We start from the raw sequence: 12,686 nt of genomic DNA on the forward strand, positions 1-12,686 counted from the left end.
TGTGGGCTCGACAAATACGATAAAAACTCCTCACTCAAACACGAAAACGAAAAAAGCCCCTGGAGGAGTAACTCCACTCCTCTAGGGCCTCGGGGGCTACACCCAGTGGGTGCGCTCGCGCGCACCCACCGAAACCTCAAGAAACAAAACACAATCCCGATGGGAGCGACTGCAAACCAAGTCTCGATAAACCCTCAGGGAGAATGCACTCACCCTCCCCGAGGCTCGGGGGCTACTATCGGGTACCATAAAATGGGGTACCTCGAGCGTACACCAAAAGAGGCACTAAAATCCCATCAACGGCAAAGTTAGAGGGTAAGCCATGGGCTCATAACCAGCCTCGTCCGAGCTCACCCGGCTCTCCGCATCACCTCAGGCCTCTCACGGGAGGTCTCGGCATCCTGACACAATTTCCACCTCGCGTGAGGCCTCTCACGGAAGGCCTCGGCAAGGAGCCCGATCTCCATCTCGCGCGAGGCCTCATTCTCCGTATCGCTCGAGGCTGGCTTGTCCATAGCCCTTCGCCCCCGCCTCGACCGATCTTCCTGACAGCACGTCATATCCCATTAATACGTCAACCACTCCCGCAATCTCAGCCAGACGACGGCTCGACACCGTGGAATGGCCGATGAGACGTGAGGTCACATCAGCACCATACCAGCTGAGATAGGGCACGGCGGGGATTACCGGTCACTATATTCTGACGCTGTGCCCACGATCAGCGCCCGCACTACACTATGCCCGCGATCCTCGCCTCAAAAACAACACAACATGGACAGCCTGGCCCTGGTCATCACCGCCTCCGAGCCAGCACACCAGATCAACCGCTCTCTCTGGGCCTCAACACTATGCACCAGGGTCTTGGCTATCTCAGGATTTGTGTCTGCCGAGACCCCCCACTGCGGTGCAGCCTCGGCACCGACCGAGCCTTGGCCTCGTGCACAGTCAGTCCACAGTGACTCATACGCTGACCGCCGCGCCCACTCCGAGGCAGCCCTAGAGCTCCCATGATGCACAGGATCGGATGTGACCAGCATGCCGCCCCAGTGCTCCAAGGATGGACCACTCCGATGACTACGCCGCCATAGGAATAGGCCACAGGGCTTGGACACACCGCCTCTGTTTGCACGACGCCGTATAGTTAGCTCATGTACCACCCTTGTCCTCCCTTCAAACTATAAAAGGAAAGGACTAGGGCTATTTCTAGAGGGACAGGCACTCACGAAGAACAACGCCCTGTAACACACACATTTCCCTGCCGTCTGAGAGCAATGTCTCAAGCAGCCAACATCACACCTCGCCGAGACCTGGGACCGGCTCCCTCTCTCACCTAGCTTGTAACCCCCTACTACGAGCATTTCGGTGCAAGGAATACAAGATTGATCTCCCAGACTGGACGTAGGGCTCGAATTGCCCGAACCAGTATAAACCTTGTGTCTCTTTGCATCACCATCTAGAATCGGGAACACGCAGGATAAATTCACTAGTTGGTTGAGGACCTCCTGGTCCAAAACACCGACACGTACGCGCATGCATAAGTGGTTCAGGGTGGGTCCCTCATCCACACGGGCTTCTACATGAGGGCCAATCATGGCTCGGGGGCAGGGCATGGTCCTGGTGCAGGACGCGTCGCTTTGGTGCTGGTCCTCGGGTGCGCGAGATAGCGGATGTTGTGTTGCCACGGAAGCAAGACCAAGAAAAGTCTGCAACTGTTGCTGTTGGTGCTCAGATGTCAGGCATGCCTACGGGCACTGCCAGCCCTGACGCGCGGTCATTGGTTTGGGAAGTTGACTTCTAGGCCAGGGATGCCGACAACCCCATTCACCTTGGGGTAGAGGAGGATCTGATGCTGATTGAGGCCAGGATTGTGACGAGGCATTCTGTGATGGCTTGCCATGGGTCATTCTCTTCGCCGGAGCTGGCACCTGTGCGTCTGGCCCAGCCCATGTTGGCGAGTTGTTTTATTGCTGATCACTTTGATTGCAGCCTAGGCGTTCGCGTGGGTACTAGTGGGCTCCTTGCCTTGGCTAGGCCGGAAGATGCCGACGCCTCCGTGCAGGACGATTGCAGCTTGGGCATTCGCGTGGGTACCAGTGGGCTCCTTGCCTTGCTTGGTCCAGATGATGCCGACGCATCTAAGCAGGACATTGCTGTGACTGTCGCGTCACCGGCTACCCCCATAGACAAATCTAGGAATGTCGCCCAGGCCGGGACTGCTACACCCGCCGTCGTCGATACTACTCCCACCACTGAACAAGCAGAGCCGTGTGTGGAGGCGGAGCCTGACGAAGCCGCCATTTAGAAAGAGCTCGAGTACATGATCTGCGTCCCCTTGCAGTCCCCCCTCATTCACAATAGGCCACGCCTTCGTCGTTCCCGCACACCAATCTCCATTGGTTCCCTGCGCCGTAGCGACCGGCTTGCGGTAAAGCCGTGGGCGGCGAACGCCACTAGGCAAGCACAGATTGTGCTACTTAACAAGCTCGGGTTGCATGTGGATACCAGCGCACCAGACCTAGAGATCGAGCGGAAGTTCAAGGACACGTTCCGTGGGGGCAACATGTCGGCCAACAAGCAGCAGGCACTGCAAATCCTTTTTAACAGTGACTTCGACCCAGTGGCCATGGGCCTTGACATGGCTGAGTTGGACGCTGTTGAGACATAGTCTCTGGCGTCCCATGTTTCTACCGTCGTACAACTGTTTCTTTATGTCGTCTTTACCCACATGCTTCGTCTGGAACGTGCGCGGACTAAACGGTCGCGCACGCCGCAATGTCGTGAGGGAATTCTTGGTCCAGGAAAGGGCCACCCTCGTCTGTATCCAGGAGACGAAGATCTACGTCATGTGTAACTCCATAGCTAATGAAACGCTAGGAACCGCCTTCGACTATGACTATGTCCCAGCGATCGGTGTGTCTGGCGGCATCCTGCTAGGGTGGAACATGGATACGTGGGCCGTGACCAAGGTCGCCAAAGGGCGCTTCTCGATATCGGCCAAGATCACTCGCCGTGGTTTCGACTCCCTCTTCTTTCTCATCGGATGGTTGATTTGGAAGGAGAGAAACGCGAGGACTTTCGGCAGGGATACTACATCGCCGGCAAGGCTGCAGGTGGTCATTCAGGAGGAGATACACGCCTGGTGCTTGGCTGCCTACAAGCACCTAAGGACCCTGATGGCGGCGACTTGATCCCAGAGTAGCTCTTCTTTGTCGCAGAATTAATGATTGTGTAATCACACTAGCGGGTTCTGCTTTGCTTGTGTAGCTTCTGGCTTCGGTAACCTTGGATTACCGTGGCCATAAGAATTGTAACAAAACTCCTTTCTGCTTAATGAAAAACGTGCTTCGGCACGATCGCTAAAAAAACAAATATTTAAAGGAAAGACAAATACTCCAAAAGTCAAATGGATGTAAAATTCAACGGTGCCATTTTAAAAACGGAGGGAATAATTGGTTCTACCTTTTGTTAAGAAACAACTAGGTTTCTCTTTTATTACAAAGTAAAAGAATAAACCGAAACTTCAGCATAAATGTGTAAAATCTCTACCTTTTTCAACGATTTCTTCTTTGATTTAGAGCATGGTTCCATCGAGAAGTCTGCATCCTTTGAAGCATCTAAATCAACTTCATTGCCGTCATAAATAAAACCATCAACTCTATATTCAATAAAAATTCAGTGAAAATAGATTCAGGTACAGCATATGGATGTTAGAAAGATTGCTAAGAATGTTGTCTTCTTGCAACAAAATAAATTAAAAGGAAAGATTTGTGACATCCACTGATGAATTCGTACAAAGTGCTTGCATATAAGCACTTGGCATCCTGCATGATGGCTAAATGGTGCTTCCTTTGATCATCTTATTATTTCAAATGTGGAAACTTTTCTCAATGACAAAGTTATGATGTAGAAACAGAAAATATCATTCACCTTGGTGGTTTTATTTTTCTCTGTCCGGACCCCTGAAATAAAGAGATTCTTGCAATTCACAAGTAGATCCTAAAACCTCTGTCTCCCCAGCATTTGTATTCTTCTGATTATAAAAATTATACTTTTAGCCACATATTCAGATAAAAGTACGAGGATATGCTAGAGTAGAAGTTATCATACCGGAGAAGTCAAATGAGAACCATTATCCTCTCCGAAGTTTATAGTTTTATAGTAGTTAAACGACAACTGTGATATATCTACGACCTAGGTCAGGTGAAATGTTAATAAGCACCAAAATATCTGTGACCTAGAACAGGTGATCACTGATCATTCCTAACAAACAAATGCAACGAAAGACAAAAGCATAGTCTAGAAATTAATAACAGACAACTAAGAGCAAACAAAAGCTAGTCCTAGAACCAAGGAGTCAAGAACAAACTTAAATTGCAAATTCTATTCTGATTAGAAGTTGGAACAGGAATAAGAAAGTGATACAGAACGAAATTTTGGCTGAAAACTAGGTTATGTAGTTAATGTTCATCTGATTCTCCTAGTAATAAAAAAAGCTATATTACTTATATGCATTATGCATGGATAATGGGAACAATGGCCCTAACCAAATCTGGCACAAGAATCACTGTAGCAGACATTTGGTTGGTATCCAGACTAACTTTTTAGTCAACCATTTCATTATAAATTGAATGTTGCTTAAATAGCACAGAAAATGCTCACTTCAACCCATTCATCACATAACTCCCAAATTGGTGACCGGTAAAGCTTCACATGACCATCCACAGTGCAAACAGCCAGCAAACACCTACATTAGCCATCCATATTATAAACATATGTAAGTACAGTAGGATGAACAGATGAGCTTGTACCATATTATAAACATATGTAAGTACAATAGGATGAACAGATGAGCTTGTACATAAAACTTAAACCTAGAGAGGATCATTTAGAATGTCAAAGGTATGTATACCCGGAGTTAGGTGCAAATCCTTCGGCCTGTTCGGCAGGCCGTAAACGATCGTATACGATTGTGGATTACAAGCTAGAACAATATTTTTCTCTCACACCAAACCAGCCAAACCAGCCAACAGTAAATAATCCACGATCCAGCCCAACCAGCCGAACAGGCTGCTTGTTGAGACCATGAAATCGATCGGGCACATGGTTCAGTTTCACGTGCTAAGGAAGTGGACAATAAACATGGCTCCAAGAGATCTACAAATATTGATAAATTGAAAATTTTAGATCAAACATAATTAATACATCTACATGACGTCCACATAGAGGAGTTTGTATCCCTTTGGATACGAATACAGGATGTGCACCTACAACAGGGCGTCCAGGACACCATCATCTGGCGATGGACCAAGGATGGGATTTACTCCACCCGCTCAGCTTACAGAATTCAATTCAAAGGCTCGCTAATTGATTTGGAAAGCGCACGTGGACAACAGACGCAAGATCTTCGCCTGGATTTTAGTGTAAGATAAAATTCTTACGGCGCAAAACCTACAAAAGAGAGGGTGGCCACACCAACAACAATGCGTGCTGTGCAACGGTCCCTTAGAAACCGACCTCCACCTATGCCTATGTTGCCCTTTTGCTAAGGCGGTTTGGGATCAAATCCTCTCGTGGGAAAACTTCACTCAACTGCAACAGCAACCCCAGGCAGACCCCATCCATATCAGGTTATGGTGGGAAGAGGCGGCAAGGAAAGTGCCAAGATCTGAGCGTAGACGACTTAATGGGGTAGTAATCTACACCTTTTGGAATATTTGGAAAGAGAGAAATAGGAGAATTTTCAACAACAAGATAGAAACGGTGTCGCAAGTAGCCACAAGGATAAAGGAAGACATAGAGCAAAGGAAGAGAGCATTAGCTTATGTTTAGCTGTTGTCCCACTTTGGGGCGTGTGTTTCCCTCCTTTACATGCTTGGGGGGGGGGGGGGGTTGAAACCCTCATCTCGAGTGTCCTTGCTTGTACATAAACTATATTTTCCTATCTTAATTGAAAGGCAGAGCTCCCGCCATTGCGTTCAAAAATAATAATACATCTACATGATCTCACTAGGCTTCCTATTTTTTCCACTCTTTGGTGAAATGACAGTAATGGAAAACTTTATACTCCCTGCATCACAATATAAGGTGTGGTTTAACTTGGCACAGTCATCATGATCGTACTTTGCCAGCTAACTTCTCTCATAATATACCGTGTGTGGCAACAAAAAAAATTGATCATTAGAAAGTATTTCTAAATACAAATCCAATGTAACCACTTTTGTTGTTGAATCTTAAAATGCATCTTGCCTTGTACTTTGTAACAGATGGAGCACTAGGCTATAAATATAAAAATGCCATGACATTTGTTCAGGAGGTTGAACATGCACTAATCATAGTAGTTTGAATGAATTTCACAAGGTATAAGTATAATATGACTAGTAAAACCTAAGATTCCAAAGGGAGGTGTTTATGTTGCAGTAACCCACTAGTTGCATATAAGGAGATGTAACTCTGCTCTGGCTGTGTGAATGAACCCATGGTGAAATCAAGCAGAGGGTGGGTGCAATCAAGCAACAGGATGCCATGACGTAAGCACGGATGGAATCACACCACAACAAACAATTTTGCAATCCTGACCTCGTCACCAGGGTTCCACCTCGTGCTTAAGAGCATCTAGGCGAGCGTTTAATGATGTTTGGTTCAAACATTGGTAAAACTGAAAAGCCAAATAGCAAGACAGTTTATTCATTATAGTTCTCAAAGTTCCATGTTATTCACATTACAAAACTGATGTCAAGCCAACAAATTTCTGGATACAGTATATGTGAATTAAGTCTTCATTCATTGTACAAAATAATTAACACAAATGTCCAAGTTAAGCAAGTCCTCTGGGATATGGCTAATGCAAAGACCAGTTTTACCTTCTCTCTTAACCACTCCTATAGGAAAAGGGTCACTGCGACGAAGTCCAACCAATACACGGGGTCCATCAAGCGCAGCTGGGTTCTTGAATATGAAAAAATGGGCATGGTTAGTGCAAGGTTAAGCTTATCCATATTCCATACATAAACTATCATGACCCTGAGAATATGACATATATGTGATCATCTTAGAGTGATTGGATTGCACTTACCAGAATAGTTTTTTTTTTCTAGAATACGCAGGAGAGCTGCGTATCATTGCATTAAGAAAAGGGGTAAAAGGCTTATATAGCCATACAACAGCACACACACCAACTTTACACACCGTCTCTAGGTTACATACGCGCCAGTTAAAACCGTAAAAAGTCGACCTCCCTCAATAGGCGCTGCTAAAGCCTAGGTCGAGCAGCGACCAGTTCACTAATGCCTTTAGCGCCTGCCAACCTCTAGAGAGCGGCTTCTTCTTGTGCAAGGAGAAGCACCCGCTCTATCCTAGGCGAGGCACCATTGAACACAATATCATTTCTCTCCTTTCAAAACATCCAGGCTCCTAGCATGACTAATGAATTGAATCCTCTCTTGGTTCTTTTGTCAAGAGTGCTACCGGCTTGTTGCCACCAGTCAAAGAACCCAGTGGCAGATGGCTGAGGTGCAATATCCGGGAGTGCAAAGGTGCGAAGTAATTGAAACCAGAATTGCCGAGAGAAGACACAGGAACGGAGGAGGTGCTGAATGGTTTCATCCTCTTGGTCGCAGAAGGGGCAGTGCTCAGGATGAGGAAGACCTCTTCTAGCAAGTCTATCAGATGTCCAACATCGATTATGTGCAACTAACCAAAGGAAGAATTTGCACTTCCTGGGACCCCAATTCTTCTAAATTAGAGTGCTCGGCTCAAACTGGACTGCTCCAAGGAATAGAGCCTCATATGCTGTCTTAGTAGAGAATTGACCTGAAATGTCCAATTTCCACTTATGAACATCCTCAACCTCTAGCAGGAGTAATGTTTCCTAAACCAAGTTCCAAATGTCCAAAAATTCTGACAGGACCTCCACAGAGTGGTGCCCCTGGATATCCTGTACCCACTGATTGTCCATTAGTGCTTCCTGAACTGTATGTTTTTTTAACCCACCTCTTGGGTATAGTTGTAAATAAATTGGGAGCTAATAGCTGAATAGAGGACCCTTGTAACCACCGATCAGTACCGATCAGTCTAGAACTTGGTGTTCGCCCCATTGCCGACTACCGTAGTTATAGCAGCATCAAATAGGGCCTGTGCATTCCCATGAACTATGACCGGGAAGGCTGCCCATGGCTTATCAGGTTCAGTTTTACTCAACCACAACCAACGGACCCTGAGTGCCTAGCCAAATCTTTGAAGGTCTAAAATGCCCAAGCCACCAAGCTCCTTTGGATGGCTCACCTTGGGCCAAGCTAATAAACAGTGACATCCTTTTGCCTCCTTCCTGCCTTGCCACAAAAAAAATATGACGGATCTTATCCACCGCCTTTAGGCACCATGGAGGAAGCTCCAAGGCAGTGGCGAAACAGATTAGAACTGAGGTGAGAACCGATTGCACATATGTAGCACGACCAGCTCGATTCATCAACTCAGATTTCCAACCTGGCAGATGGTCAGCCACCTTCTCAATCAGAGGTTGTAACTGTATCTTAGACATCTTCTTGATGGAGCGAGGAAGGCCAAGATATTTATAGGGAAACTCCTGAACTACACATGGAAAATGAGTCTGAACCATAGCCAAGTCTTCATTTGAACATTGAATAGGAGAGACACTGCATTTCTAAATATTTGTTCTCAGTCCTAAAGATGTGCCAAATAGCCGTAACAGTGCATCCACAACTTGCAAATCTGTGACGACTGGGCGAAGAAACAGTACCACATCAACGACATAAAGGGATACACGATGATTAATATTCCTAGTGGAAATTGGCTGCAGCAGCCCTTTAGTGCTCGCCTTTTCAATCAATCTATTCAAGACATCCATGACAAGGATAAAAAAGCATAAGAGAGAGTGGGTCACCTTGCCAAAGCCCACGCCGATGATATAAAACCTCACCGGGGACCCCATTGAGTAGCACCCTAGTTGATGACGATGCAAGCAAGCCACTGATCATATCCCGCCATTTATGCCCAAAACCCCTTCTCTGAAGAACCTCCAAAAGAAACGGCCAGGAAACCGAGTCGAAGGCTTTAGAGATGTCTAGCTTCAATAGAATGTGTGTCTGCTTTTGTTGATGCAAGAACTTGGCCGTCTGCTGGACAAGTACGAAATTATCATGAATACAATGCCCTTTCACGAAAGCACTTTGATCGGATGACACCAACTCACTGAGTCTTCCTGCCAAGCGGTTTGCCAACAGTTTTGTGACCAACTTAGCAAAACTATGGATAAGACTGATTGGTCGAAAGTCCTTAACTGAGGAAGCATCATCTTTTTTGGGCAAGAGGGTTAGCAATGCTGAGTTAAGAAGTTGCATGTTCCTAAAATTCCCACGCTGCACCGCTGATATAGCAGCCATTAAATCAGATTTGATAACTGGCCAGCATATCTTGTAGAAACGCCCTGTGTATCCATCTGGGTCTGGGGCCTTATCTGGAGGCAAATGCTTGATGGCGTTCCACACCTCATCCTCCGAAAAAGGCAGTTCCAGGTTGGCCAAATCAATTTGGCTTAAGTCCAGCTCTTCAAGGTTGATGGTCAGATCCCGCTGGCCACTTGTGCCCAACAACTGATCATAGAAATCAAAAATTGTTGCAGCCTTATCCTCATGGCTAGTCAGCACCTGATCATCTACTATTATTTGTGAGATGAAATTTTTGCGCTTCCTATGACGAACATGAGCAGCAACCAAAGAGTGCAGCAACCAAAGCTAGAGAATGTTTTTTCAAAGAGTGCAGCAACCATAGCCTGCTGAGAGTGAGCGAATTACCGCCACCACTCCATGTGAATTTGTGCCCAATTAGGGGAAGTTCCTTGAGAGCCAAGTCATCCATGGCCCGACGGAAACGACCCATCATAGCATGGTTGAGATTGGCATTGTTCTTATCTTCCTCCTTATAGATGAGGTTGAAATCCCCGGCTACCATCCATGGGCCATGACAGTGAGTGCGGATCAAGCGGAGTTCTTGTAAAAAATTGATCTTCTCCTCGTTCCCTTGTGGCCCATACACACAGGTGAGCCACCATGGTTCGTTGTCAGTGAGTAGAAATTGGACAGAAGCACAATGATTGTCCACCCGAAAATTCCCAGCAGTGCCAAGAGCTTGCTTCCATGCAACAAATATTCCTCCACTAGCACCCACTGATGGTACGAATACAAAATGACAGAAATCCGGACCTAGGGTAGGGCGGCGGCGGCGGTAGCACACCGAGGGAGGGAGGGAAAGAGAGAGCGAGCGCATACGGTGTCGGCGGCGAACGGAAGAAGGAACAGGGGGAGGGAAGCGAGGGAGGTGGTGTCGGCGATGAACGGAAGAAGGGACGGGGTGGGAAGCGAGGGAGGTGGATGAAGGTTGGGATCGAGATGTTTTTTTAATTAAAAAAATAATTTTAATTTGCTATACTTCCTCTGTAGTTGCGCATATATTATTGAACGCATGCGGCAGGTTTCAATTCTACTTTTTCGAGACAAACTAGATAACAGGTACCAATGTTAGGAATGAAACTATGAAAGTCAAATTGACGGTTCCAAAAAAAAAGAATCAAAATGACGAGGCAGCGACGTAGAATAAGGCTCTTTCGAATTTTATATGTCGTAGAAATTAAATTGGTGATATATTTTAATTTTTTTCTTAGGAATGGTTCAATACAATCCCTTCTTGATATAATTGGAAATTATTCAATTATACTGGCTAAAAAAATTATCCGTTCATATGCTTAGGACAAACGATTTTATGTGATTTTTTTCGCATGGAAATAATCTTGTCTTGCCCCGGAAAATGATTGGTAGTGTGCTCCAAAATTGAAATAAAAACAGCTTGAAAAATATCTAAATCCAGCTGAAAAGTGGAAAAGGACACCGTTAATCCAGCACGGAATATTTCCCAGACCTTGTAGATAAGGCTACACTCACTGATCACACGTTCCTACAGGAACTGGCAGGCATGGCGGGCTTCTGCACTCCTGCTGCCACTGCAGCTGCCCATGCCACTCCAACCCCTCTGGCGAGCTCAAGGAAGCACATCGTCATGTGCCTCTCCCCCAAGCCAAGCGGCGGTGGCGGCGGCGGAAGCAAGACAGTGCGGCTTGCGAGTACAGGCGCAGCTCCTCAGGTGCGCGCGCTGGCGCCGGCGACCGCGGCGGAAGAAGCGGCGGGGACCTCCCCCGCCCCTCTCAACGTGGAGTACCTGGCCGCCGAGTTCGCCGGCCACGGCGTCAGCTTCGAGCCCGTGGGCAGCAGCTGCGCCGTCAAGATGGCGCTGCGCAACGGCAGCGTGGCGCACGTGCTGCTCCCCAGCGGGCTCGTCACGTCCTACAAGCCCGCCATGTGGCACGGCACGGTCACGGAGGTGCTCCACACGAACGTCGCCGAGGGCCCCGGCGGGCGGGCCGTCATCCGCGGCGGCGTGTCTGTGGACCTCCGTTGTGCTGGCGCCGACGGCGTATGGTCGCCGAGTGCGAGCGGGGCGTGGTCGCTCCGCGACGTCCGGGGAAACCCAACCACCTCCATCGAGGTACGCCAGAACAGTACATACAGTAGTGATAAGGCTCCCAAGCTTCAGATTCAGAAAGGTCATTCGTCATGGCACGTCGCGTTTCCTTGCAGATCGAGCTCGCGTCGGCGGCGCCGGGGAACGCGGCCGCGGCGAGGTGCGTGGTGACGCTGCACCCTGAGGCGCTGGCCACGGAGCTCGCGGTGACGAACGGCGCGTCGTCGCCGATGGCACTGACGTGCGCCGTGCCTAGCCACCTGCGCGTCAGCACCCCGGACGCCACCTACGCCCTGGGGCTCCTGGGCTCCGACTACCGCAGCGTGGAGCCCGCGCTGTCGGAGTTCAGCGTCATCCCTCCAGACTACGAGGCCGTGCAGCAGTCCGCAGCAGGGACGACAGCCCGGCACCGGTGGGCAAACAGAGGCTTGGACATGATCCTCTCGGGCGGGCAGGGCCGTGGCGCGGCGGACGAGCCAGACGGCGAGGAGGACGACGACTACAAACACATGACGGACGCGATGTGCCGTGTGTACAGCAACGCGCCCAAGGAATTCACCATCATCGACAGGGTATAAAACCTCCGGAGATTGGGCATTGGTCGATTTATTCAATTGAGTAGAAATGCAGGGCAGGGAGACTGATGAGAGCTTTTGCGCGGGAATTGCTTGCAGGGCAGGAGAAACTCCGTTAGCTTGCACAGGAAGGGGTTCGAGGAGCTGTACGTCTTCAGCCCGGGATCCCAGTACCAGTGGTACGGCAAGTACGCCTACGTGGTCGTAGGGCCTGCCATGCTGGAGCCTGTGATGCTGGGGCCCGGAGACACGTGGCAGGGGGCTCAGTACCTGCGCAACCCCAATCTTTAGGCATGCTTTGCTAGCTGGGAGAACTGATGACCGGCATGCTTTGCTAGCTGGGAGAACTGGTGACCCTGGACACATCACATGTTCGTGTACGTGTATCCAGATCAGCAGATGAGGCCAGGCGAGACGCAAAATAAATGGAAATCCAAATAATTAGCAACCACAATGGTCTACAGATGTTAGAAATGCTGTCCATAGTGAATTGCTGATGACAGTGTTCAATATTAGAATTATTGGTCGATGCCGAATTCGATAATGCAAGGTGACCCGCGACCGAACAGCATCAATGAAACA

The 12,686-nt window shown here is 48.4% G+C and overlaps 1 protein-coding gene across 1 annotated transcript; it reads left to right on the forward strand.

Moving 5' to 3' along the window:
• Positions 1-10,819: 10,819 nt before the first annotated feature.
• On the forward strand, positions 10,820-12,682 carry LOC136465088 (protein NDH-DEPENDENT CYCLIC ELECTRON FLOW 5-like). Its single transcript, XM_066463980.1, has 3 exons — positions 10,820-11,553; positions 11,646-12,101; positions 12,204-12,682. The coding sequence occupies exons 1-3, from the start codon at positions 10,984-10,986 to the stop codon at positions 12,393-12,395; spliced, it is 1,218 nt and encodes a 405-aa protein (XP_066320077.1). The 5' UTR covers positions 10,820-10,983; the 3' UTR covers positions 12,396-12,682.
• The last annotated feature ends 4 nt before the right edge of the window (positions 12,683-12,686 follow it).

Source organism: Miscanthus floridulus, chromosome 1 (assembly GCF_019320115.1).
Source record: "Miscanthus floridulus cultivar M001 chromosome 1, ASM1932011v1, whole genome shotgun sequence".
In the NCBI taxonomy this organism is placed as follows: Eukaryota; Viridiplantae; Streptophyta; class Magnoliopsida; order Poales; family Poaceae; genus Miscanthus; species Miscanthus floridulus.

Excerpts from the sequence above, each read along its gene's own strand:
- LOC136465088 (XM_066463980.1), top strand. The coding sequence starts at position 10,984 with ATGGCGGGCTTCTGCACTCCTGCTGCCACTGCAGCTGCCCATGCCACT. Across the intron at positions 11,554-11,645 it reads ACCCAACCACCTCCATCGAG|ATCGAGCTCGCGTCGGCGGC; the intron begins GTACGCCAGAAC and ends GTTTCCTTGCAG. Across the intron at positions 12,102-12,203 it reads AATTCACCATCATCGACAGG|GGCAGGAGAAACTCCGTTAG; the intron begins GTATAAAACCTC and ends AATTGCTTGCAG.